Source organism: Podarcis pityusensis (assembly GCF_964106645.2).
Source record: "Podarcis pityusensis genome assembly, chromosome: 1".
NCBI classification, from domain to species: Eukaryota; Metazoa; Chordata; class Lepidosauria; order Squamata; family Lacertidae; genus Podarcis; species Podarcis pityusensis.
In genome coordinates this window covers 97,948,930-97,976,369 of record NC_138028.1, presented here as the reverse complement: position 1 = coordinate 97,976,369, position 27,440 = coordinate 97,948,930, and the positions used below count along the sequence as shown (strand labels likewise).

At 42.4% G+C, this 27,440-nt stretch overlaps 1 protein-coding gene across 4 annotated transcripts in view; it reads left to right on the top strand.

Moving 5' to 3' along the window:
- The first annotated feature begins 6,297 nt into the window (after positions 1 to 6,297).
- The window catches only part of ZRANB3 (zinc finger RANBP2-type containing 3), a 42,993-nt gene continuing 21,850 nt past the window's right edge, over positions 6,298 to 27,440 (top strand). Inside the window, exons 1-8 of one of the 4 annotated variants that reach the window (XM_081006078.1) lie at positions 6,298 to 6,420; positions 11,156 to 11,317; positions 17,546 to 17,564; positions 20,263 to 20,441; positions 21,233 to 21,464; positions 22,414 to 22,499; positions 24,512 to 24,683; positions 26,166 to 26,294. In XM_081006078.1, coding sequence (XP_080862204.1) covers positions 11,163 to 11,317; positions 17,546 to 17,564; positions 20,263 to 20,441; positions 21,233 to 21,464; positions 22,414 to 22,499; positions 24,512 to 24,683; positions 26,166 to 26,294 — 972 coding nt within the window. In that variant the 5' untranslated portion in view covers positions 6,298 to 6,420; positions 11,156 to 11,162. Of the gene's footprint in view, positions 6,421 to 7,314; positions 8,077 to 11,155; positions 11,318 to 17,545; positions 17,565 to 20,262; positions 20,442 to 21,232; positions 21,465 to 22,413; positions 22,500 to 24,511; positions 24,684 to 26,165; positions 26,295 to 27,440 lie in introns of those variants that run through there. The other 3 variants (XM_081006077.1, XM_081006076.1, XM_081006075.1) reach the window with 3 other exon arrangements.

Below are 27,440 nucleotides of genomic sequence, written 5' to 3'. Positions count from 1 at the left end.
GGCAGATGGCCATTCAACTCTGCTTAAAAATCATCAATGAAGGAGAGTCCACGATATTCTAAGGGAACCTGTTCTACTGTTGAACGGTTTTTCCCAATGTTTAGTCAGAATCTCCTGGTAACTTGAAGCCATTGGGCTCAGGACCCACCCTCCAGAGCAGGAGAAAATAAGCTTGCTCCATCTTCCATGTGACAGCCCTTTAGTTATTTGAAGATGGCTAGCATATCACCTCTCATTAGGCATTAGATGTTAGACATTCGCTGCTACCAGCAGTGCCAGGAAAGAAAAAAAAGCATGTGTACCTGAAAAACATCCAGTGCTTCCCCCATCCTGTCCCATCCTGATCTTGGCAAGGGGCAGCACCACATCAACCTGCAATTGAGTGCAACAGCAACACCTCACCATACATGCTACAACAGCTTGAGATCAAACCACGTAATGTTTCCACGCCAGATGCACTGCTGGAGTTCAAAACGCTAAGCATACAAGAAGCACTTCTTTCACATGCTTCGATACTCTGTGTGGCCAGAATTTGAGGAACATTGCTCTGGTCTAAACCACAGAGCCTAGGGCTTGCCGATCAGAAGGTCGGCGGTTCGAATCCCCGCGACGGGGTGAGCTCCCGTTGTTCGGTCCCAGCTCCTGCCAACCTAGCAGTTTGAAAGCACGTCAAGTGCAAGTAGATAAATAGGTACCGCTCTGGCGGGAAGGTAAATGGTGTTTCTGTGCACTACTCTGGTTCACCAGAAGTGGCTTAGTCATGCTGGCCACATGACCCGGAAAAACTGCCTGTGGACAAACGCCGGCTCCCTCGGCCAGTAAAGCGAGATGAGTGCCGCAACCCCAGAGTCACTGGCTCCCTCGGCCAGTAAAGCAAGATGAGCGCCGCAACCCCAGAGTCATCCGCAACTGGACCTAACGATCAGGAGTACCTTTACATTTCGTTGCACATAATGTCCTCTTGGATTCCCAGAGAGAACTCTCTAAAGGCCAAGCAAGACTACAAAACAAAAGCATACAATTTCATCCAACAGAATCCTTCAGATACAGGAAAGAACTCACAGTATGAAAGCCAAGCATACCCTATTCACTCCTACAATCATATCTACTACGTACTTAGATTGGTCCAATTTGGCTTAAGAAGCCTAATGTGATCATCCATACCTTGCCATTTGGCACTATAATGAGGAGTCCAACACACAGAGTTAAATTCTAGGGAAGCCTACTTATTGGTGCAGGAACAAGCAATATGTTTTCTGTAACCTCATCAAAGAAAGCAGTATAGATAGATGCCACTTGATTTCTGGAAACCAACACATACTAAACAAGCATTCATATTTCCTTTCACTATGGTCACCTTAAAGCAAAATTCTGAGATCGTAAGAGGTCGTGTAACAGTCCACTTTTGGTAATTTCCCCCAGATCTTAAAGCAAAAATTACTAGAACGTATACCCTGGGACAGCTGGCTTCCTCTTGTCCACCTAATTAAGTCAAATAACTGAACCGAAAACCAACCCCAATGGCCCCCCAAGCAAGGTTCAAACAAATATATATTTGTACACATAAATAAGGGTCAAAACATTTGCCTCAGGGCATGTGGCAGGCATTCTCAGCAGGGTCACATATTCAAAACAAATTCAATTTGGCAGATTTCCACCTCACCTCCCGATGTCAAGGCCTGATGAAGAGTCCAACTGCTACTCTTCCCTCACACCAGAAGTGGGATTTCCCTCCCTTTCATACCCTGATTCATCTATTTCATTTTTACAAAACTTGAAGGAAAGGGCTTGGTGCTACTGCAGGGAGAACTAGTCAGAGATTGCTCATTTAAAATTACCACCTACAAGCATCATAGGATTTTGATCCATCATCTTTACTCCTCCGCCTATATTCTGCAAACACAAAAGGAAAGGAAAAGGAACTCACAACAGCAAACTAAACTACATTTTCCATTGCACATTCTCCCAAATTATGACTAGTTTTATAAAACACTTTAAGGAGACAGGATACATCACACAAATCTGTCTGCCAGGCATAATTAGAACTATGAACAAGAGAAACCCACAGGATGTACTGACCATCTTTTGCTGGCAAAATCCCACAACCCCCCTGTAAGTCCTTACCATAGCTAAAAAGTTATTTATTGCCCCCCCCCCGCGCAACACAATTCAAACGTTCTACATTGCTAGACATTACGCAGCTCCACTTTTAAGTTAAATGTCACATGAAGAGGCTGCTAAAAGCAGACAGTGATGTAGCTCATGTCCTGTTCCATCTGGACAGCAGCTCACATGGTGCCAGACACAACTAGGAACAGGAAGAACAACATTCCCACAAAGGCAAAACCATGATGGCCAGCTGTTTTGCAATGATGCCACAACTGACAGAAGCCATTAAAAAAAAAATTAGACCAACACACAGACTCACACAAGTAAAGCCCAAGCTAAACAAATACAGCACCTTTGTGCTGTTTCTAAATCTGATGTAAGCTCCTGCAGAATAACTTATTATGAACACTAAGCAACGATGGTACAATAATTCTATTTGAATATAGTATAGAGAGAAAAATTGTAAAGACTGATTCAACCCTATACAGTGGTACCTCCGGTTAAGTACTTAATTCGTTCTGGAGGTCCGTTCTTAACCTGAAACTGTTCTTAACCTGAAGCACCACTTTAGCTAATGGGACCTCCCGCTGCTACCACAGCGCAGCCACCACACGATTTCTGTTCCCATCCTGAAGCAAAGTTCTTAACCCGAGGTACTATTTCTGGGTTAGTGGAGTCTGTAACCTGAAGCGTCTGTAACCTGAAGCTTCTCTAACCTGAGGTACCACTGTAATGCCACTTACCATAGGAAATTGCTCAATTTCTTTAAAAATGAAACCAGAATTGCAAAGGCACTAAAAATATACTTAACTTACTAGAATACAGTCGCATTTTTGCAAGTGCTACAGAGAATATTCCTATTCAAATCCAGTCCAGACAAAGTGTCAAGTTAACTACAAAAGTACTTAGTTTCAAGTAAGATAAACGTAATGCAAATGTAGAATATGTACTAGGCTAGGAAACTTCTATAATACACATGGTACAATATACCAATAATTTAAAATGGCTTATGACGCCACAAATGCTCTTATCCTATCACTGTAATATCCAAGGTGGAGAAGATATGAATGCACCTTAACAATTCTACAAAGTCTCTCTCATACACAATGGGAAACCAGTGTATGTTGTATTATCTATTGCGGCTCTATCTTTGTTTCTCAATGCTTCATTTTTTACTGTTAACCACCCAAGACTCTCACAAGGAATGGGGGGATATATTAAATTAAATAATAAATAATATTTTGACTCCTCCTGCTTTTGAGTAAAGCAATTGAGACCAAACAGCATTACCAAATACCATTCCCTTTCTACCTCCAAAAAAGATCAAAGCATTCTAAGATACATCAACAGTTAAGCCACTTTGCAAACCTCCAATTTGCTTTCAGTATTAAAGTTTTTCCAGCCGCCATGATGGTCCATACAACCTGTATGGAAGGAAGATCTCAAAATCATTTGGCTACAATCTCTAGAAGAGGAACACTGACTGCAGGCTGAAGGGGTTATTGACACCAGTCTCCTGGAAAATTTTGAACTGGAAAATTATCTGATACCCAAAAGCTATCCAATTTAACATATTATTTAAATTTAACCGATATAAATCAAAAAGGGCAAAATGTTAATTTGTATGCATAAAATATTTCAAAGAGCCAAAATATTTGATTAGGATACAAATTCAATAAATCACAGTTAACATTATTAAAAACAAATCCAAAACTTTATTTGTAAATATTTTGTGACAACACAATAGCATGTGCTTTCCACACATGGTTTAAATTTTAAGGAGAAAAATGGAAGGCCCTGAAAACCATTAACATTATGTAAACACTTATGTCAATTTCTGGTCTTCCAAAGCAGCTCCCAAACATCATAAAACAGATTACAAATTTTAAATTACCAAATTTGACAGGCATTTTAGATTACTCCTTAATTTTGGGAAATGATGAATTTTCCACCTTACATCACAGCATGAGGGGGACCCGGCAGTTCTTTGTTACCTTGAGAACAAGAAAACATTCCTTACCTTTAAAGGTATGAGTAATTAGCTATTTTAAAAATGAACAAATCATTTCAACACAATAGGCAAAATGATCAGTCAGCCCAAATACAATATTGTGTACTTCACTTTTAACCACTGGTTCTCTCAATGTTTGCTCTGGGTTGTTGTTGGTTTTTTTAGCAGCTATCAATATGCCACAAGCTATTTGAAGAGTGAACAAGCCCCTAAGTAATCACAGGGGGGGGGGAGCATTTACATTATAATATGGGCAAGTATGCAGTTTTAAAGTCCTTCCTATGAGGCAGTTACTGTGCACTATTTGAAGCTCTGGTGACCCAGTTGCACTTACAGCTCTTGAGGATGCTAGAAATCAGTCCTCAAACAGGACTAGGGAAATTAACACTACCTTGCACCCATAAACTCAATCCATGACACTTTGCTAAAGCTAACAGAACTTATTGCCTCCACCCCCCATCAAGCCCAGGGAAGTGGGTCAAAGAGCACCAACGGGGAAATATATTGTCTCCCATTGCAGTCTTCAGAATTATATGTGCACCAGCCATTTTCTGACAAGCATATGATGCTCTACTAGTACAAGCCAAAGGATTACCTCATACAGCCTTTGGAGAGGACGCAAAGTTCAAAGCAAGCCATCGCTTCCTTGGGGGCAGTCTCCAAGCTGATAACCTACATATGTATCGCTCACGAGTCCAACGATATACAAAGCCTCACGCTCCCTACAGACCTTGTGGTGTAGTCCCTTTCACTAAAGATCTCAAGAGTACTGTCATGCCAAGTATCCCTTTGGAACAGAGAGGAATCTGCAAAGGCAGCTCTATCCACGGATTGGGATGGCAAACCCTCAAGCTTAGAACCGAAGTGACAACCACAGCTTTTAACCAGCCACTTCTTTTAACCATTTCAGCATGAATCAACACTTCACAGGGAATGAAGAAGGGTTAGCCACTGCAGGTCCCAAGAGATTGTTTCTCTCTCTCTCTCTCTCTCTCTCTCTGTGTGTGTGTGTGTGTGTGTGAGAGAGAGAGAGAGAGAGAATGAATATATATGAATGAGTGAGTGAGAGCGAGAGAATGAATATATATGAATGAGTGAGTGAGAGCGAGAGAATGAATATATATGAATATCAATCTATCTGCATCCATTCCTGGACCAGCTTCCCTTTCTGACAGATACTGGGAAGACATGTATCTTAGGACGGCACCCATTGGGGGGCGAAGGGGGCAGCGGCAGGGATTTCTCCCACGGCAGGCCCTCAGGTTATAATAATGCCTGCCTTTGGGAATAATATAAAAGAGTTGCCATCCGGGGCAGGAGGAGACTGGCCATGACATTATTTTGAAGCCGTCGTGTTTCCTCGCCCGAAGCAGGGAAGCCCTTCCACCGAATGCAAAGACCCCACTGCATCCACCCACCAACTTCCCCTCTCAACCCCACACTGTCCCTGCGGGGGGGGGGTCACTTCCCCCCCCCGACCCACCGCAAGGCCCGGGGGCGTAACTGCACCAATTGCATCCACGAGGCTGGCGCGCACTTCCGTCCAATGCAGGCCGGTCAGGGCGCGGGGGGGGGGGAGGCAGAGAGAGGGGGAGGGAGAGGGAGGGAGGCTGGCGTTGTGGTGGCGGCGCTGCAAAAGGGCAAGACCAACCTCCCCCTCGCCTGGGACGGCGGCTCTCAGGGTTCCAAGCCTTTCTGCAGAGCGCGGAGGGGACGGAAAAGCGGGGGGGGGGAGATATTTATAATGGAACTGGGGCGGGGGTGAGGGAGGGAGGGAGGGGGCGAACTTACCGCAATGGCGCGAGCCTTGACGAACGGGCGGAGGGGAGGAGGAAGGGGATGAAGGCGACGGCAAGGCCGGCTCGCGAAGGGGGCTTCACACACGAGGGGGAATTAACCCCATCACCAGCCCCCAACAGCGACTCCGGCTCCTCCTGCTGCTGCCGCGGGTGCCATAGAGAACCGCCCTCTACGGGTCCCGCCGGCCAATCGCGGCGCCACATGCTGCTGACTGCCGCCCCGCCCAACCACTCAGCGCCTGGAGCACGCCTCCTCAGCCCCGGAGCTCTACGCTGAGTGGGCCAGAATTCTGCCCACGCAGGAAAAAACGCCCCGGTGAAGCGAATGCTAGCCAATGGGAGGCCGCGCCTTTAAAGCCGAGCGACGGCCGGAAGCCGGCCAATTGGAGACCGGAGTGCGGTTTAGAAGACCGGCAATGCGGAAGCCCCACCCTCGGAGGTGCCTGTGACCAGTGGCGTTGCCTCTTTGAGGTGACTGACGGCCCCGAGCGCTAGTTATAGGTAGGCTTTACGGTCTGCTCCGAAATGGCACCTGGCCTTAATTCCCCTCTGTGGCGGCGTCTTGGACGTACATGCAGCCGGGACAGTAATTAATATTACGGAGGTGGATGGACCACAAATCCCAAGAAACGCTTCCAAATCGCCTTAGCTTCAATGAACGGGTCCATGAAGCGAGGCATTCTGGGACTTGTAGTACTTGGTGCAGAAGCTTTGCTTAGATTCCGAAGGCGCCTCCTGACAGTCTGTTGCCTTAAAATCGAAAGGTCTCCTCCTTGCAGCACTATATTTGTGGCCTTATATTTGTACCACTCGCATCATTATGTCCTCCACCCCAAGTTCTTCTGTCGCCGCGGTTAGCAGGCTCCTCCTCCAGTCACTGCATTGAGTCCTTAGATAAAAGCAGCCTACGCATCTCCCGCCTGCCTCCATGGCGCGCTTGTCTGCCTGCCAAAAATCTCAGCGGCACTTTGCAACCTGCTTGCATTATATATTTCATTACTGCGTTCTTACTGAATTCGGTGGGTCTTGTTACTAAGTAGGCACAGGATCGCCCTGCCTGTCTTAGCAACCCGAAAAAGCTACACCGGCTCCCTCTCCTCACCCCACCCCATACAACCCTATCGCCTATCGCTGTTCTAGGTTCTTGTCTTCCGATGCAAATGAATCTTGTGGGTTTTTTTAAACTGCTCTTTATTAAATCTTAGAGGCACAGGTATGTTGGCCGGTTACAGCAAAAAACTAAAAGGAATGCCCTGTACAAAACATATTTGCTATTTCTTATTATTAGCCCACGAAAGCTTATGCTTCAGATAGATCTGTTGTTCAAGATGCCAAAAAAAGTTTGCTGGGTGTGTGCTCCTTCCTTCATAACCCACCACCCTTCCTATCTATTCAGTTTCGTCTCTGCAGCTTCCTATACCCGCCGCCCTTACACATGAACTTGTAAATCAGCCGCCCAAATTTGTTTGTGATCTTCCATCGCTTCTCCTTGTTCCATGTGGCTTACATTGAAAAACGGTGCATTGATAGTTGTGCTCATTGCTGTCCTGTTTCCTGGAAGAGGGGAAAGGGAGCTTGTTTGTATTCTCGTTGTTTGACCATTATGGGGCTAGGGTGTACGAATGAACACAAATGCAGGGGAGGCCCGCCATTTTAATCTTTTTTTAAAAAGAAAAAAGAATCCATGCAGACAGGCACTTGCTAACGAAGTATTTCTGAGTCTACCGCGCTCTCGGTTTGAGGTCATTTCCGCTGCGTTTGAGCGCGAAAAAGTTGTTTGGCTGCTGCGGCAGGAGGAGGAGGAGTTGCTGCTGCTACGATTGCTGCACGGATGAAAGAGCGGGTCTCGGTGAGGAAGGCGCTTCGAGGTCTAGGAAGTGGAATAGTAATTTATATGCAAGTTTCGTGTAGTTGGGGCAGTGCAGTGTTCTTTAAACTAGTGAGACCTATTGACTAGGAGGCCGTCAAAAACGTGGGAGTAAAATACTGCATAGTTCTGCTTGCACCCGAGAGTGATTACTTGATGCAACGTAAACGATCTTTTGACGCGTCTGAATGGCATTCCTGAACTCCTAGACTGAAGTGGTTTGAAGGGTGGCAGAAAGGCAGATATATCCACAGACACCCCTTCAATTCACTTTAGGACAGAGGTACTAGGTAAGGTGAAATGTGGAGGGTATTCCTATGTATATCTGTTCAGAAGCAAACCCCGTTTAGTTCCGTGGGATTTACCCCTGGGTAAGTGAACATGTCCTGCCAACCTAGCAGTTCAAAAAGACGTCAAAGTGCAAGTAGATAAATAGGTATGGCTCCGGCAGGAAGGTAAACAACGTTTCCGTGTGCTGCTCTGGTTTGCCAGAAGCAGCTTAGTCATGTTGGCCACATGACCCGGAAGCTGTATGCCGGCTCCCTCGTCCTATAGAGCGAGATGAGTGCTGCAACCCCAGAGTCGTCCACGACTGGACCTAATGGTCAGGGGTCCCTTTACCTTTAAGTGAACATCGGGTTATGTAGTCTCAGTTAGTTTAGGGACTGTGCAAAAATGACTTGGGTTTCCATAAAGGCCATAGGTATGAAGAAGCGCTACCTAAATTTATTCTCTGTGTCTTTGCGATCCCAGTGCATGTTTTGATTAGAGCTGGAGACACTACCAAATTACCGCTGGCTTCTTCATTTCCACAGAGAGCAGTTCTGCTTGAGATTTTTGCACCAAGCAGTAACCCAACCCCGTTAAGGCTGGAGTCTTTTGCATACTTACCATAACAAAAGTGGGGCTTACTTTCAAGTAATCGTACATATTTTTGTGCTGCCCATCTATGTAATGCCTCATTCATTCCATTTTGAGGTTGCTATAAAATGCAGCTTTTTCATCTTGCTCAGCAACATCCTTTTATCCCACTCCCCACCACCACCATTCCTGGGTTTCCTTTGCTTAACATTTAATCAGAAGAGGAGTTTTACTGGGCTTACTACTTTGTGTCCCAATAAAAGTGGTGTTACTTTTTGTATTTACATCCGGCCTTTCCTCAAATAAGCTCCAGGTGGTATATGCTTACCTGGCCTCTCGCTCCACATTTTATACTCGGGAAACTGAAGTAGATTAGACTGGTGGTCTTCAGCAAAGGTTAGTGCCCATGGTCACTATTGAAATTTGCCTAATATCTCAGCGACTAACTGGGCTTTCAAAGGTATGTTGCAAATACTTCTCGCACATCTACTACTCTTCCCAATGCTTCCTTTTAAGGATAGAAATGCCCATTTGACTGGGAAAAACTCCAGTCTGGAACCCTGGAAAGTTGCTATTAGTCAGTGTTGACAGTACTGAGCTAGATGAATCGGTAAACTAACTTTGTATAAGACAGCTTTTTCTGTTCCTAAGTTTTCTAGAGTCATGGGTATAGCCAGGGTGTGGGGAGGAGGGCAGATCTGCCCCCCTAAATCAAGCAAATCAATAAAACTACTTAACTGACCAATTGCATAACAAATAACTCAATTCTGCCCCCCTAACATAAAACCTGCTGCCCCCCAAAATAAAACCTGGCTATGATCATGTCTGCGGGAGGCAGTGGAAGACAAGATTGCCTGGCGTGCTCTGGTCCATGGGGTCACAAAGAGTCGGACACGACTAAACAACAACAACAACAATGATCATGTCTAGAGCTGAATCTGTAAAATGAACTCAGCAAGAAATTCAGATCCTGTCACAGACCATCCATGTGATGTTACAAGCACGGGTGGCACTGTAGTCTAAATCACTGAACCTCTTGGGCTTGCTGATTGGAAGGTTGGTGGTTTGAACCCATGTGCCAGGATGAGCTCCTATTGTTCTGTTCCAGCTTCTGCCAACCTAGCAGTTCAAAAGCATAGCAGTGCAAGTAGATAAATAGGTACCGCTGCGGCAGGAAGGTAAACAGCGTTTCTGTGCGCTCTGGCTTCCATCACAGTGTCCCATTGTGCTAGAAGCAGTTTAGTCATGCTGGCCTCAGAACCCGGAAAGCTGCCTGTGGACAAATGCCAACTCCTTCGGCCTAAAAAGCGAGATGAGCACCGCATCCCATAGTCGCCTTTGAGGTCAAGGGGTCCTTTACCCTACTTTTACCCTTACCAACCCAATATAGCATTTCTGTGCATCAACTGCACAGTTGCTACCTGTCCTGAGGGTTCTAGTACCTAGATCCTAAAGATTCTAGTACCTAGAGGGTGTCACTTCATCCCATAAATGCAGCTATTCATTAGGACACAGCACAATTGCATGTAAGAAGATTAATTATTATAGGTGATAAAAATCAATGATCCAGGCTACTGTAATATAGTTCATAGTTGTACTTCAGTTGTGATTCTGGTTCTTTTGTGCTACTTCCAGTGCCCTGTAACAGCTAAGACAATAATGCCCAGTCTTCTTTAACAATTTATTTAACCAAAATTATACCCCACTTGATTGTAGTAAAATCTGCGTGTGACAGGATTGCTGTTGTACAGTGAGAGTGGGGATTAATACCCATCCAAAATGGCTGTTGATGGAGTGTGCCTTCTTTAACTTTGCATGATTTGGTTTTTTTCTGGCCTTGTTTTTTCCTAATCAGCCTTTGCTGAGGGCAGGTAAACCACTGCATTAGGTGTGGCTGGATCACTCAGTTACTCCAGGTGCAAAGGACCTGCCTTCCTGTAGAGGAGGCTGCTGTCACTTTTCCACTTGTGTTCTAGGCTTGCCACCTTCCAGTCAGTGAGCGATACAGAAAGAGGGTGGAGGAGTAGGCTCTTCTGAGGATAAAAACCACTTTAGCCTAAGTTAAAATCACATAATCATTCCAGTGTCGTTAAAAAAATATTATTATTGAGTTGTATTCAGTGAAGCACTTGTGCAGTGATGCCTCAAAAGGGGAATTTTGTCTACTGTGCTCTCTGAAATTTCATTAACGTTATTAAGTTTCACAGCACTTTGTGTGCCAACTATACACAAAGGGCACAGGACTCTCCTATCACCTGAACTGCACTTTTAAGTTGAATTCAAAGTACTCCAGTGATCAATTTAACATGCTTATGTGTACAAATAAACCCACGTACACATTTAACAATGTTTTAATAAAACAGCTTATAAACCAGAGTCCTTGAACTGCAACCATATCCATTTTGATACTATTTATGAAGTAAATGTGTTCAAATATGACCTATTTTGATAAGTGCTGGAGAAGACTGAGTGTGGCATTTTGAAATCAGATCTCTTATTTTTTGTCAGGTGGAACATGGCAGTGGTCATCCAAGAGACTTGTACACGTAAAACTTCTGGTTCAACTTCCGATGTCAGTGAAAGACTGTCTTACCTACCTGAAAACTTAAAAGACAAACTGCTTTCATTTCAGAAGAAAGGAATTGTGTTTGCATTGGAAAGAGGTGGCAGGTAAAACTATCTTAAACATGGATCTGTCAGTCCCTTTTAGGAGTGGGGAAACTAACCCAAGTAGTTACAATGGCTCCAATATATTTTCTGAATGTTATACTGAATTTCTAGACCTGAATCATTAAGTAGTTGAAGCTGAACCCAAAAGCTTATAGTATTCTTCAAGTATTTAGAATAGGAATTACTTGTGCATGTAGGGGAGGAAAAAGAATCAGGAGGTGCAGGGAATTAGGACAACACAAATCTTTATGACTGGGTGCCAATTGCATTTATAAGCAAATGTAAAATGAATTTTTTATCTATAGGATGAAGAGTAGAAAAAGGTAACATAATGACTATTCAAGACAATCATCAATCTAGTTAAATTGCTTTGTACATGTTACAGACTACCCTTGAACATAGCCACCTGGAATGTCAGAGAGAAGCTGCCCCTTGGCCTCTTCCCCAAATGCACCTGTCTTCTGTTAAAGGGTTTTCCAGCATGCACCCACCCCCTACACACATGCTTGCAGCTTGAAATGTGCTGTCTAGGAAATGTTTGGCCACTTGATTATCAGTTGGCTGGCATTTCCCCCCAGCTATAATTTAATTTGCTTTTCACTGGTTAACATGTAAGGGTTAGTGTTTTGTTTAGAATCGGCTTGAGCTGGACTACAACTCCCATCATCCCTGACCACTGGTCCTCCTAGCTATGGAGGGTGGGAGTTGTAGTCCAACAACATCGGAGGACCCAAGATTGAGAAAGGCTGCTCTAAAGGCTCAATAGTCTTTTTTACCATTCAACACTTTTGCCTCCTGATGGAAGTTTGACACAGCCTTTTTGTGAATGGAAAAGTACTTCACATAATTGTCAACGTGATGCCACTCATTGGGACCATTTTAACTTAACATTCCATGTACAAGTCATCTGAGGCTCTATTCTTGGTGAAGTACCCTAATTCTTGCAAGACAAGTCATCTTTGTTACAGATACAGGACCGCACAGTTGTGTTTAATGATATACACATTTTTTAAACGCACCAGGCGCACATTCCTTAAATAACCCCTATATGAGAGAGATGTTAATGCTAAAGTCTTGGCTTGTGAGTAGGATGCAAATTATATGCTAGAGTGTTACATAAAACTGATTCACATGAGTGGGTGAAAATCTGGAACTCCAAACTGAGGGGAAACAGCACTCTTCCTCAATACAGTCTGTTCTGTTAGGAAGTGTGAGTCCTGTTCGTAAAAGGAAGCAGGGGACTCTTTGGTACTAAAGCCAGTTTGCTTTTGTTATTTATCCTTTTGTTTTTCGAAAACATAAGAAAAGCCTGCTAGATCAGACCAGGTGCCCATGTAGTCTAGCATCCTGTTCTTACAGTTGCCAACTACATGCCTATGGGAAGCCCACGAGCAGGACCAGAGTGCAGCAACACTTTCTCCCCCTGTGGTTTCCAGCAACTGTTATTCAGAAGTATGTGGAGCTAGAACATAGGCATTAGAGTTATTAGCTGTTGATACCTTTATCTTCCATGGATGTATCTAATCCTCTTTCAAAGCCATTCACTACCTCTCGTGTGAGCAAAATCCATCGTTAAATTACTCACTTCATGACAATTTACCGTATTTTTTGCTCTATAAGACTCACTTTTTCCCTCCTAAAAAGTAAGGGGAAATGTGTGTGCGTCTTATGGGGTGAATTCAGGCTGCGCAGCTATCACAGAAGCCAGAACAGCAAGAGGGATTGCTGCTTTCACTGCACAGTGATCCCTCTTGCTGTTCTGGCTTCTGATATTCAGAGTATTTTTTTTTTCTTGTTTTCCTCCTCCAAAAACTAGGTGCGTCTTGTGGTCTGGTGCGTCTTATAGAGTGAAAAATACGGTACTTTCTTTCGCTTGTCCTGAATCTTCCAGCATGCAGCTGCATCGGATGTCCGTGAATTCTAGTGTTATAGAGAGGGAGAAAAACTACTGTATTCTCTGCCCTCTTTCTCAATACTGTGCATAATTTCATGTTACCTCTTAGGTTTTCCCTAAACCAAAAAGCCCCAAATCTTGTAACCTTTCCTTCATAGGGCAGGTGCTTCATTCCCTTTATCATTTTGGTTGCCCTTTTTCTGAATCCTTTTCAACCCTACAAAACTCTTTTTGAGAGGAGGCAACCCAAACTGTTCACTGTCCCAACTGCAGCCACTCTGTAGGTTTGTTATAATGGCATTATATCAGCAGTTTTATTTTCACTTCTTTTCTTAATGATCCCTACCATGGGATTTGCATTTTTCACAGCTGCCAGCCACTGGGTTGACATCTTTATCAAGCTGTCCACTTCAACCCCAAAGTCTCGTTTCTGGTCGGCCACCCATGAGCATATTTGTGAAATTAGGAGTTTTTGTCCAACCTGCATCAGTTTACACTTGTTTATTTTGAACTGCGCTTCCCATTTTACTGCCCATTCACTCAGTTTGGAGAGATCCTTCTGGAGCTCTTTGCAGTCCTGGTTTTAGCCACCCTGAACAATTGCGTATCAGTTTGGATAGGCTGTTGGGGGGCTGCTGTGGGGAAATAAGATTCTGCCAACCCCATTATGCACACACAACTCTACAGTCTATCCAGTGCCTTTCCTGTCACTGCTCAGCTTTGTGGCCAAGTGGAGTCTTGAACCAGGGTTTCCCCTTGAAAGTCTCAACACCCAAACTTTCTTACTACATTTCCTGTGTTTCCTTTTACTCATTGCAATGCTGATAGTGTCAGTGCCACAGATGAGTAGTTCTGCCATATTGTAGGTGCACTTTCAGTCTATTTCTGGACTAAAGCAACTTTCACCTTCTCCAAGGAGATGTTTGTGTGCCCCTCTCTGCCTTTGGTCTTATTTTACAACTGCTTATACTGTACAGTATTACTTGTTTCAAAGCGCCTAAATCAACTAGGCACTATATATAAAGCAAACTAAAATTCACTAGCTTGCCCTTAGGCTTACATTTTAAGCAAGATGAGAGATGGAAGGAAAATGGTGGTAAATAGTTAAAATGATATTGAATAAATATTAAAATTAAATGACTTTTCACAGCGATGCTAAGTAGCATAATTCCCTTTATTTTATTTTTCAAAGCGTAGTAGTAGTAGTAACATTCCTATCCTGCCCATTCACTATGAAACCCTGTGGGATGGGGAGCCTATGGCTCTCCAGATGTTGCTGGACTCAAATTCCCATCTGCCACAGCCAGCATGGCCATTGATCAGGGGGGATGGGAGTTGTAGTCCAATGACATGTGGAGGGCCAAAGCTTCCTCATCATTGGGTTAGGCTGAGCTCAAATCATTTTGTGAGCTTCATGACTGAGTGGGGATTTATAACCTTTCTATTTTAGATAGCTTACTGTAAACTAAAATAACATATATTATTTTAGTGTGGAATGGGGGAACAATTGCTTTCCCTGCCTTTACCTTGGAGTTCAGAAAGGACAAGTATTTAATTGACTGCTGTTAGGTTACAAGAGGTGTTCGTATATTTTTACACTTATGGGTGGAATCAACTTGGGATCAGGATAGCATCTAGGGTGTTTTATTTTTATTACTTAGTCTCCAGGTAAACTATTGGCCATGGTGTTCTCTTAGCAGTTGCATTCAAGAGGGGAAGAATCTAGGACACCGAGTATTATTCTTACTCTCTTTATGACATATTTTGTCCTTGTGAGCTGAGTTTAGAGCCTGAAATGGAATGGAATGCCTTATCCCCCTCAAATTAGCGTTCTTGGATATAGCTGTCATATAGCTGTCGTGAGCAGATGGTATGTGAATGATCTAGTCTCAATTGGGTAACTACCAGTTAAAAGGAAATGACTAATTGAACTTCAAAGAACAAGTTGTCCTGCTCGCTGCAGTCAAAATATGTGACAGAAATCAGATTTGTGCCTCAAATTTTTTATCTGAAGATTGCTTCGGAAGTACATAACCTTTCTGTTGGCGTAGGCAGCGTGCTCTAATTTCATTAACTCAGGAAGCAGTGAGGAAAAGCATATAACTAACAGGGCTTGGGGTGCGTGACTCTGGATTTTCTTTTTAGGATAAGGAATATGATTTTGAATTGCTGTATCTTAACCATAGGGAGATTTCTTTTTGTGGCCTACGTAATCGCTTCGTTCTGCCCACAGTGGCAGATGGAATAGTTAAGTAGACATGATACTATCAAGTATGTGATAATTAGATGTTTCTCTATAAAGAATGTGGTAGTTTTCTTTTTAGATGTCACTATCACGGCACGGGGACACAAGCTTTTTAAAAGCAGTATCTAATGGGCTAAATATGTTATTGTACTTATAAGCAGATCTACCTCCCTGCTGGTTTTCTGGAGCCTGACCGAAACCTCAGTGTTTAGGTTCTTTTTAGAAACCCTAAAGAGGTGTAGGTGGGTGTTTGGAAGCTGTGATTATTTTTTGTTAAATTGCTGCTGGTTTTCTATGCTTTACGCTGTTGTAAGCCATGTTGACTACAGTGGTACCTCAGGTTACATACGCTTCAGGTTACAGACTTCGCTAACCCAGAAATAGTACCTTGGGTTAAGAACTTTGCTTCAGGATGAGAACAGAAATAATGCTCCGGCGGCGCGGCAGTAGCGGGAGGCCCCATTAGCTAAAGTGGTGCTTCAGGTTAAGAACAGTTTCAGGCTAAGAACAGACCTCCGGAACGAATTAAGTACTCAACCCGAGGTACCACTGTATTTTCTACAAAAAGATGGGATGTAAACGTTTCAATTTATTACTTTATTAACAACAATAGCACCACTCTCTGGGCACCTTAAAGTACCGGAAAAAATTTAAAATGTTTCAACCAGCCACAAATAAATAAAATTGCATATTTAAACAGAATGTAATAGATTTTAAAAAATAAGAGATTTCGAAAGGTCACAGACACTACAAAGAAGCAGCTGGGCAAGCTTCTCTGGAGGTAGAATTCCACAACCAGGGTGCTACCACCTCTCCCTAGAAGCCAACTGATATGCCTCAAATGGCAGCGGCACTCAGAAAAGGGCATTTGAAGATGTTTTCAGGCTTCAGGTGGTTAGATATCAAAGGAGGGGGACTTTAAGGTAACCTAGTACAAGGCTTTAAATGTCAAAACCAGCATTTCTGTTGGGCCTGGAAACAAGCAAGCAGCCAGCACAGATCATGAAACAGTGGCATACTGTGTTAAAATCATCCAGCTGCAGTGAACTAGCTAGCAGACTTATCCTGGATTTGCTGAAGTTTCCAAACCATGTTCGAGGGCAAACTCACATGCAATGCATTGGAATAATGCAGTGATGTGAATAAGTGGTTGTTATGTGAATCCTTGGTACATGTATCATTTGTGGAGTTTATTTAAATACCTTTACATCACAACAGCTGCACAACTCTTAAGCACCCCAGCTGTCTGATCTGACAAAAAGGTAAAGGTAAAGGGTTTGTTATCAACAAACCAATTCCGACACTTCTCTCCAAATTTCTGCCCAATAACATCTAGTAGCCTCATGCATGTTGCACAGAGCAAAGTTGAAGGACCCATAACAGAAGAAGAAGAAGAAGAAGAAGAAGAAGAAGAAGAAGAAGAAGAAGAAGAAGAAGAGTTTGGATTTGATATCCTGCTTTATCACTACCCGAAGGAGTCTCAAAGCGGCTAACATTCTCCTTTCCCTTCCTCCCCCAAGTCTTGGTGGTTGTTTTTTAAGTGATGAATAATCACCCTGTACCACTCTCTGGATTTTCATGCAAAGAGTGAGCATACGCCACCTCAATTTCATGGTATCTCAGACTAAAGTTAAATTTGCACTTCCCAAACCACCTTGAAGAAAAGCATTATTGTCCGCAAGCTAGGAAATAAATGCATCATCCCCACAGGCAAAGTTTACGCCTTGTATTCTCTCAAAGCAGTCTGCGTTTTCTTGGCCCAACAGTTTTACAAAGCAGCATTAGTGAGACTTTCCCCCTTCTTTTCTCCCAACAGGCCCCCTTGCCATATCGGAAAAGACCAGGTGGTTTTCCCTGCAGCATAGTTATGGCTGGGACCTATTTGCTGTTCAAGAGTTTAAAGCCCGTGGAATTACTTGCGTTACTTAGATCCTGGTCAATATTAGCATTAAACAGTGTTGAAGAGAAATTGTTGGGAGTTTTATATCTTGGAAAACAAATATGTGTTAGCAAACTGTATAGAATGCATGCTTTATTCAGTTAAAGTTCTGGGTTACCTTCTAATTTTTATTTTTATTTTCACCTCTAGGTGTATGATTGCAGATGAGGTAAGTGGCTCTTTAGCCATTCAGTCTATTCTGTAACTGCTTACTTTGGATTAAACTAGTGTGCAACTGTGCATATCTTTTTTCTATAACCTATTTAGATATTTGTAAATCTCTTTGAAATGATTCATGGGGAGCAATTCGTAAATAATAAAATAATGTGTACTTAAAAGATTAATTAAAAGGATAATTTCCCCATACAGATACATGGTGCAAATGTAAACTTTAAAGTAGTGACAATCAAAATGGGACTTACTAATCAACATTGAAAATGTGGAACAATGAAGTCAACCTCAAGTAATATGTTTTCATAGACTGAAGTGCCTCTCAGTTTTGCTGAGAGGTGAATTTGATATTCAGCGAATATTTTTCAGCGAGTTAGATGTAGAAAAGTGTAGCTAAACACTGCTTACACAATGTGACCTGTTCACCACTCACTCCATCCTCTTGCCCCCACCCAGTCCTTGGGAAAGTGCCTGTAACAGCCAGGAATGGAGTGTGAGGGCATCAGCTATAATGGGAGAGGTGAACTGGGCAGCCTTGCACAAACCTAAGTGCCTTCCCTTTACGAAAGGGAACTCCAAATCTTAGCCTATGCCATGCTATCTAAATAGCCATAATGCTAGCATTATCGTTCTTCAAACTGTGTGTATGTGTGAAAGAAAGATTTCTTAGTAAGTAACTTTAGAACTGAGTTGGGACAAACAATAACCTTATCTCCTGATTTTAATTACCGGTGTTCGTTGTTACCGTAGTTCAAGGTAACTGCACCTTTAATTGAAAACTCCAACTGAATGGCGAAATGCTCATGAATTTATTCATTTTCAGTCAATTACCACCTTCACGATTACGTTACTTTTTAATTTGAGAGAAGCAAGTGTCTCAGTGTGAAGAAGCAACATAACAAAGGGTAGCTATTTAAGACTACAGTCATAAGCACATTTCAGGAAAGTAAGTTTCCTTAAAGTCAGTGGGTTATATTTGTAAGGCAGGCTGCAATCTTCTGCATACTTACCTGGACATAATGGAAACAGACATAGAATTGAGCTATCTTCAGTATATTAATACTCAAAACGTACAAGTTTATTCTTGTATGTGTTATGAAGAAATGATGATAAATTCACATAAACAAGTGTTGAGTGGAACCCGAAGATAATGTGCTGGTTGCTGCTGAAACATTATCTGTATACGAATATAATGCAATTTACTATTTGGTGGAATGAATTCCAAAACTGCAACTCTTTACTCAAATTGTCCTTTGGATTTCAAAGACATAATTTTTAATGATGGAATTTATAAGATGAAGATGAAGTCAGATTAACTTTAAACTAGCTTGTACACTTAAGATTTCCCTAGATGGTAAGGGTAGACAGCCCACAGAATCAGGAGAGATTTATTTATTTAAAGTACTTCTTAACTGCCCTTCATTGTACTAACGTGAATAAAAACTAGTTCATATGCAACAAATATAGATACAGTTGTACCTTGGCTCCCAAACGCCTTGGGAGTCTAACATTTTGGCTCCTGAACGAACCAAAACCGGAAGTGAGTGTTCCAGTTTTTGAACATTTTTCGGAAGCCAAATGTCTGACGGGGCTTCCATGGCTTCCAATTGGCTGCAGGAGCTTCCTGCAACCAATCAGAAGCCATGCTTTGGAAGTCAAACATTTCGGAATTTGAACGTTTCGGATGTCGAACGGAATTCCGGAACGGATTCTGTTCGACTTCCAAGGTATTACTGTACAGTTTTAAAACAAAGTTTTTTTAAAAAAGACAAGAGCTAATGCTGCAAAATCTAAAAAGCAGAGTACGGCAAACAAAATCATCTGTGATCTAAAATACCTGGGCAATCTGGAAAGTCATAACCTGACAGGAAAGCTTATGTTGGCCTCACCTGGTATGTTTCCTCAGGAAAGTAGCATGAGAAACTTACCAAGTCAGACCAATGGTCCATTTAGTTCAGTATTGTCTATATACTAACTGATAGCTGCTCTCCAGGGTTTCTGGCATGGGACACCCCAGTCCTAACTGAAGATGCCAGGGATTGAAACTGCAACCTTCTGAATGCAAAGCAGATGCTCTACCGCTGTGCCATGGCCCTTTCTCTTGGCATGCTAAAGGCAGGGTGCCACCACAGAAAAGGCCCTCTCCTTTGTGGAAACATGTTTTCCTTTACTAAAGAGTGTGTCTGCAGATCTTAGGGCAGAAGATCTTAAGACATAAGCAAGCTGGTATGGGAATAAGAATTTTATTTCCACATCCAAGGGACCATGATTATTCTGTGGGTTCAATGTAAAAAATCATGTGAATTTAAAATGATGTGTTTTAGTTCTTCCTGATCCATGAAAAAATAAGGAGTATATGAGTATTGGGGGGGGGTGTTTTATGTGTGTTGCGAGGGAGAATGAGGTATATTTTGTAGGTTTATATATCTGTGGATATGTGAGTATGGGGGCTTTATGTCTACCCATCTCCTTCTAATGTCCTTAACTGAGCAAGTGTTGGAAGTGATTATCTTAGTCTCCTCAAAATGCACTTAAGTTGAGTAATACATTTTGGAGGTTCTAAGGTGGCTGCCATCTGCAAATGAAAAGTGTAAACAGCTGGTAGGACTTTTTCTAGGTAAACCACTGATAAGGATGTTCCCTGCTTTCATACAATTAAGCTTTTCTTCTTTTTATTTCAATTTGTTGTGACTTAGATGGGCTTGGGGAAGACGATTCAAGCAATAGCTATAACTTACTACTACAAAAATGAATGGCCTCTTTTAATAGTGGTACCCTCCTCTCTGAGGTACCCTTGGGTTGATGAGATGGAGAAATGGATCCCAGAACTTTCTCCAGAGGATATCGTGATTATTCAGAATAAAACTGACACCTGGTAAGTGGCATGCTATCAGTCGCATTGCTTTGCCATCCAAACAGTAGCTCTGAAGCACTTAAAATGGTGTGGTCCTTTTGCTGTACTTACAAATCTACTTCCATTGTTAAGAGCGTGCTGGTCTGGTTTGGACATCTCACTAAGCCATGATTTAGTCCAACATGCAGAAACTGTAATGAACCTGAGCAAGCCCTCCTGCCCATTTCTGGCATACTTGGAAGGAGAACTTTAGCAGCCTTTTGTTTTGCTTCCACTGAATCTTGGCTTGTTGCTCACACACACACCAGGCATTGTGGTTTAGTTTCAAAGCAAATCAACTTCAAACCATGCATTCTGAAGCTGCCTTGTTAAACTAGTCATTGTGTGATGTGTGAACACAACTTCTGTGTGTTTGAATATCCATAAGCACTGCTTTACTTCCTTTACTTGTGACAGCTTTTGGTTCGGTATCTACTATTATCCTTTATATTATGAGTGAAGTATCTCAACTTTCTCTGATGTTTCTTTTTCTGTATTAATTAATATAAATAAAATACTTTCAAAAGCTCAAACACTTTTGAAAGCAAAACACGTCGGGGTTAATTGAAGTACAAAACAAGAGCTGTATTAAATTCTATTGCATATTTTGCCAGTCTTCTTTTGGCAACCTAAAACTTCTGTGCTGTATCCAGCAGAGTAAACATAAACTAGATAAATATAAATTAACAGAATTTAGCTAGTTTGCCATTTACCCTTACAGCAATCCATTTATAACTTGATGAATGTATGTTTTGCTCTCTCCTTTTTCCTAGGAGAATACCTACGAGCAAAGTCACTGTTCTGGGTTATGGCTTGCTAACTTCAGATGCAAAGACTTTAACAGAAGCTCTGTACAAACAGAATTTCAAAGTGGTGGTAGTTGATGAATCACACTACATGAAATCCAGAAATGCATCTCGTAGCAACATTTTGTTACCTATTGTACAGAACGCCACTCGGGCCATTCTCCTCACTGGAACTCCTGCCTTGGGAAGACCTGAAGAGGTTCTGAATATCACTATGTGGTGCCTGGTTCACATATCACAGCCAAGCCATGCTGGTCCACTGGGAATATACTTTGAGCGTGTGTCTTTTCTATTCCCCTCGCACTGGGTTCCTTATCTCACTTTATGGTAACCCTAAGTTGCCATGATGTCTGCTTTCCAATTATATGGTTTGCAGCATCCATAGTTAGTCTGATTAGGATGACTCTGCAAACTGTAGGGGCCACAAACCAAACCAGGAATAGGGGACAAGAAATTGGAAAAAAAGGAAGGGGAGGTAACACAGGCATCCAAAGCACATTCCTGACTTGCTATGACATCTGAACTGGGCATAAAAGTGAAATAATTTTATTTATTTTATTTAACATATATATATATAGAGAGAGAGCACTTAATCATCAAAACCTCTAAGCAGTTTACAAAATGGTATAAAGTATGCATTATAAATACAAATAAAATATACATAGTTTCTTCCTTTATATTGTACAGTGTAATTCAGATTATTCTATAGTTTAATACATTTTTTGTACTGCTTACCATAAGGATTTGTGCAGAGCACATTTTTAGAACTATGGGTATGACACACTTGGGCTGGAGTAGATGAGCATAATTCCCTCTCAGTAGAGAAATGGTGGACTATTGTTGTGGTAGAAAGCATTTAAGACTACATAAGCAGTAAGGTGATAAAACAAGACACCATTTTATTGAATTTGAAAAAATACAACCATTTGGTATAAGCTGTTAGACAATTCCTAGACTATGCAGCTGTAGCCAGGGCAAGGCATCTAATTTTGTGCTGGTGATGTCAGAGGGGCTACTTGGAAGTTGCCCATGACTGTGATGCAGTTTTCGGAATGGTGCTGGTTATGCTCATAGAAGCAGAATGAGTGTCTCTCAGATTTTGAGAAAATGGTCATCTTAATAATGTCCGCTTACAATGGTTTTTACAGCTTTTCATGCAACTTGAAGCGATTTGCCCACAAAAATTTGGCACATGGACTGAATATGCAAAAAAGTATTGCAACGCGCATTTCAGGTACTAGTATTTCAGCACCTTTTACTTCCCTATTGATGTTTGTTTTTCCCCTCTTGATCATTTTACTGATTTAATTGCTTGGGATTGTGATGGACAACCTTTTTCTGTAGAGGCTCTAAATCTTCAAGAAGTAAACTTTCAGGGACTATGTAACTGTGGTTGATTGGGCAAACCCCTTTTCTCTCCTTCTGCCTCTCCCCCTTTCCTCGTCTTCTCCCCTTTCTAACTGCAAGAAACTGGGCTGAGCTGTGGTTTAAGATTTCATGTCTGGGTTCTATATTTATTCTTCATGGGCTGGATTCAACTAACCCATTGTGTGAGCAGAAGCCAGCGAAAGGACTCTCACTAGTGCATCAGTGTTCCCACCACCACCACCACATGGCCCCTGAACTTCCCCCAAATCCATTCTGAAACCAGAACAGTAGGTGGAGGGGAGGAGAAGGGAGATAGTTCCATCTGGCAAGCAAAAATCTTTGTGTCTCCTTAGCACTACTTTGAATACTATCTCAAGGTTTTATTTATGAACTGTCCAGATAGCTTGTTGTTAATGGGTGGTGCAGTAATCTTACAAGTAAGGGGAATAATAATAATAATAATAATAATAATAATAATAATTTATTATTTGTACCCCGCCCATCTGGCTGGGTCTCCCAGCCACTCTGGGCGGCTTCCACAGAAACCAAAAATACAGTAAAATCACACATTAAAAACTTCCCTGAACAGGGAAGTAATAGCTCACCATTTTCTGGGTTAGGATGCATTATAGGCTCAAGTGTTGTTTTGCATGCACACCAAATCTTTCCCCATGTTTCTTCATGCTGAGTCTCACATTGGGGGGTCCCCCTGTGAGGCTGTTTAAGGTGCTGGTTTTGACCTTTAAAGCCCTATGCGGCCTAGGACCCACATACCTACAGGACCACCTCTCCTGGTATGCCCCACGGAGGACCTTAAGGTCCACAAATGACAACACCTTGGAGGTCCCAAGTCACAAGGTGGTTAGATTGGTCACCACTAGGGCCAGGGCCTTTTCAGTACTGGCCCCGACTTGGTGGAACGCTCTGTCACAAGAGACTAGGGCCCTGCGGAACTTTACATCTTTCCGCAGGGCCTGCAAGACAGAGCTGTTCCGCTTGGCCTTTGGTTTGGACTCAGTCTGACCCTTATGTCTTCCCTCCCCTTACGGTTTTGATCTATGGGCTACTTTTAAAATGAGATTGCATTTTAACCTGTATTTTAAATTGGGTCCCCCCCCCCCATTATGTTTCTGTTGTAATTTTACTGGTGTTAGCCGCCCTGAGCCCAGCTCTGGATGGGGAGGGCGGGGTATAAATAATAATAATTATTATTATTATTATTATTATTATTAGGAATGTTTTGCTTATGACAGGACTGAGAAACTCCATGAGTGCATTTTGGCTTGCCACACAGAATGACTCCTCCCGCCCACCCAAACATGCTCTTCCAATCCTGTTAGGGCCAATTTGTTGGGGCGGGGTGGAGGGCAGGGAAGGCCCTGTTGCACAAGAGGAAGGTTTTGCTCAGGGTTTCCACTGACAGGACCAATTAGTTGAACCCTCTTTTCTTGAACCAGCTTTGCCTTTGCTACAAGAACTGAATCCACACACAAAAAGGAACTCATAATTTGTTTCAAACGCCATGCTATCATTTTGTTACCTAATTTATGAAGGAATTTGGTTCAGCATGTTTAGGGAAGTTTTCAATGTTTTATCGGGTTTTTAATCTGTTGGGAGTCGCCCAGAGCAGCTGGGGTATAAATAATAAATTATTATTACTACTGCTAAATTTTGTGTTTCTGCAACTTGATTAAGAGATCAGCAACATTGTGGCTGCAACAGACCACTGAGATACTCCTTTATATGGTTTGCTCTTTTTGCAGAGGTGTGGAATGCTGATCAAATAGACTTGTGTGCTTCTTCTTTGTAAAATAAAATGCTAACTAATGTTGATTTAAATTAAGTGTCCTATTTTTCACTGCTCTTTAATTGCTCCAGATTCTTTGGTAAAAGACGACAGTGGGACTGCAGAGGAGCTTCAAATTTAGATGAACTGCACCAGTTGCTAAGTGATATAATGATTAGGCGTCTGAAAAATGAAGTTTTAACTCAGTTGCCGCCTAAAATCAGACAACGGATTTTTTTTGATCTTCCCCAAACTGCTGCTACGGTAAACCAGTGTACTATTAGCTGTGTGATGGTGGTGATTCATTTTTATGGTTTTAAGTGTTGTGTGTAGTATACACACAGAATTACCTCGCTCTGAAAACTCTCGTTGTGTGACTTGACTACATTTTTTTAGCAGTTCTATTCAGTGCGACCCTGTTCAAGAACCTCAGCCTGTGTGGATAAAAAATTAGGTTCGCCCAAGTATATAACTCAATGATTTCAGTGTCTCCCTGACAACTTTAATAAAACTTAGTACAGCTGAACTCTTCAGGAACTTAACAGTACCTTTTAGAAGTAGCGTTTAACCTCTCTTTCAGCGGTTACTCTTTCAGCGGTTACTGAAAGAAGCGATAACCAATAACTCCTATGAGAACGGTATCACTTTTTGCTAGTGGTGATATTCAGTTATCTATTAAAACAGGGTTTAGAAGTCTTGTTTTGCATTTACTGCCATAATTCCAGGAGAACACTCTCTTCCTGCCTTGAACTTTTGTTTGAATGCTTTAGCAAATTGGAAAGCATACTTTTATACACAGTTAAGTCCCAGTATGAACTTTGTGTAAGATTTAGTAGTAATGGGCGTCCAGTGCAGGGCTAAGTGGGAAATGTACATGAGGACTGAGATCCACTTACATAATGGGACTTCTCTCCATGCCCGCCTCCCCCTCCCACTGCACCTGTTCTGGGGGTTCCTTCAACCCCGCAGAGCAGATTTAGGGGCCTGGGGAGGAGGGAAGAGAGGGCGGGAAAGTCCTTCTGTGCAAGCAGACCTTGTTCCACACACAACAACAACAACAACAACTTAGTTGAATACTGCCGCATGGAACTGATGCGTGCTCAGTGCAGCTTTCAACACATTTTAAGAACCAAGAATCCCACTGGGTAATTTCAGAGGTACTTTGAGACACGGCACAAGGAGAATTCATGGTCTTCTCACTTGGTGCCAACAGCTACTAAAGTCAGAGTTTATTCATTTAAAATAGCGTTATGACTAATGGTCTGAAACAATGACAATTGCTGTATTTTAAATAAGTAGCACAATAAGTTGCACCGAATTAATAAGCACAACAGTGAAATGTTTCGTTATGTTTGCAAAGGCATTAAAGCAAGGTGCTGTAAAAGTATAGCCCTGAGACCAACGTGCTTCACTGTTTTTGATTTCTTCACCAGCTTTCAGTTCTTTTTGAGCCTTGAAGAAGGGGTGTTTTTAGCCACTGATATATGACTGAAACAGAATGAGCTGTAAATTCTTTTTATTTTGATATTTTTGTCCCGAGCTTGTCTTAGGCTTCTATTCTGGGCAGCAACATGTGACTGACCTACCTCTGCACTAGCATTCCTCTGAAGAAGCTGGCATCTTTAGGGACTGTTGTTTTTCTCTTTTCTTCTCGGTAGCAAAAGTAGGGCATGATTCAGAGAAACAGTAATTGTTTTGCCCTTTCACATTTTTTGCCTCTAAATATTGCCATTCCCTCCTGTGCAGGAATTAAATGCTAGCTTTGAAGAGTGGGAGAAATTAATGAGAGCTTCAAATTTAGATTCTGCGGAAAGTGACTTTTTCCAAGTGATGAGCCTAATTACAAGCATGTTCAAGCAGACTGCCATTGCCAAGGTAATCTTGATCTGTCTTGCCATTTTTAACATTTATTTAAAGAATTGTACTGCCTTTTCCTATATATACAAATTTGTCAGTCCATTTGTTAGATTGTCTCTTCCTGTATTTTCCTGAAAATTATAGCAGCCCAGTATAAAGTGATTTTTTTGTCACTGTATTTTGTCTTGTATCAAACTATCATGGCAGGCATGGGGGGTGAACCTCAGGCTCAGGGCCCAAATTTGACCCTCCAGCCATCTCTGTCTGGCCCTCAGAGCTCTCTCTAGGCCCCACTCCTCACCAGCTGTGCTTTGCACCCTCCTTGCCTACTTTCCTTGTCTGGAATGTGTCCTGGAATGGTGAGGGAGCCTCTCGCTTGCCTGTATAGAGAAGTCTGGCTTCTGTGAGGCAGCAGTGTAGCCCACTGTACAGCGGAAAGGTTTGCATCCATTGCTCTGGCCAGCTGTTGCCTCTGGACTAGCTTGCCACTGGCCCATGGCCCATGAGGGAATGAGTCCCTCAGAGTGAAAGAAGTATGGTTTTGAATAGCGTGCGGGATCCAAAGACACCCTTTGGTGAACAGAATTCCTTCCATTTTTGGAAGGGGCTCTGATGTATCAGGGCTTCTTCTGCAAATGGAAGTGCAAGATCATTTTTGCAGATTTTCCCTGCAGGCTGTGCACCACCTCCCACGCTGTTTCAGCGTTTTCCCCCAAATGAAGGGCTGCAGGAGCTATTAGCAAAAACAATCAAACCCCTCTCTCCCACCTTTCCCCACTTCCATTCATGGAAGCCTACACTGGGTCACACAGGTCATCTGAGAACAGAAGGACCTTGGTTCCTACCTATTGTCGTAAAGTATCTCTGAATTAATGAGCAGTATCCAGTTACACTGAAGATAAACTCTTGTCTCTAATTTGAGAATACAGGTTCAGGCTTTAGATAAGACAAGGCCACACTTTTAACTTTGTCTTTCAACTTAGTAGACAGTGTTCGTGTTTTAATTATCTCACTTGGCACTGTCTTTAGCTGCAAATTTATTTTCAGTGCCAAGTTACATTCCTGACTGCTTTTTAAGGGGCAGGCAGTATGTAACACAGTGTACTTGTAGTAATAACACTTTGTGCTGATTCCAGAGAACTGTAGTAGTGGCTCACTTACAGT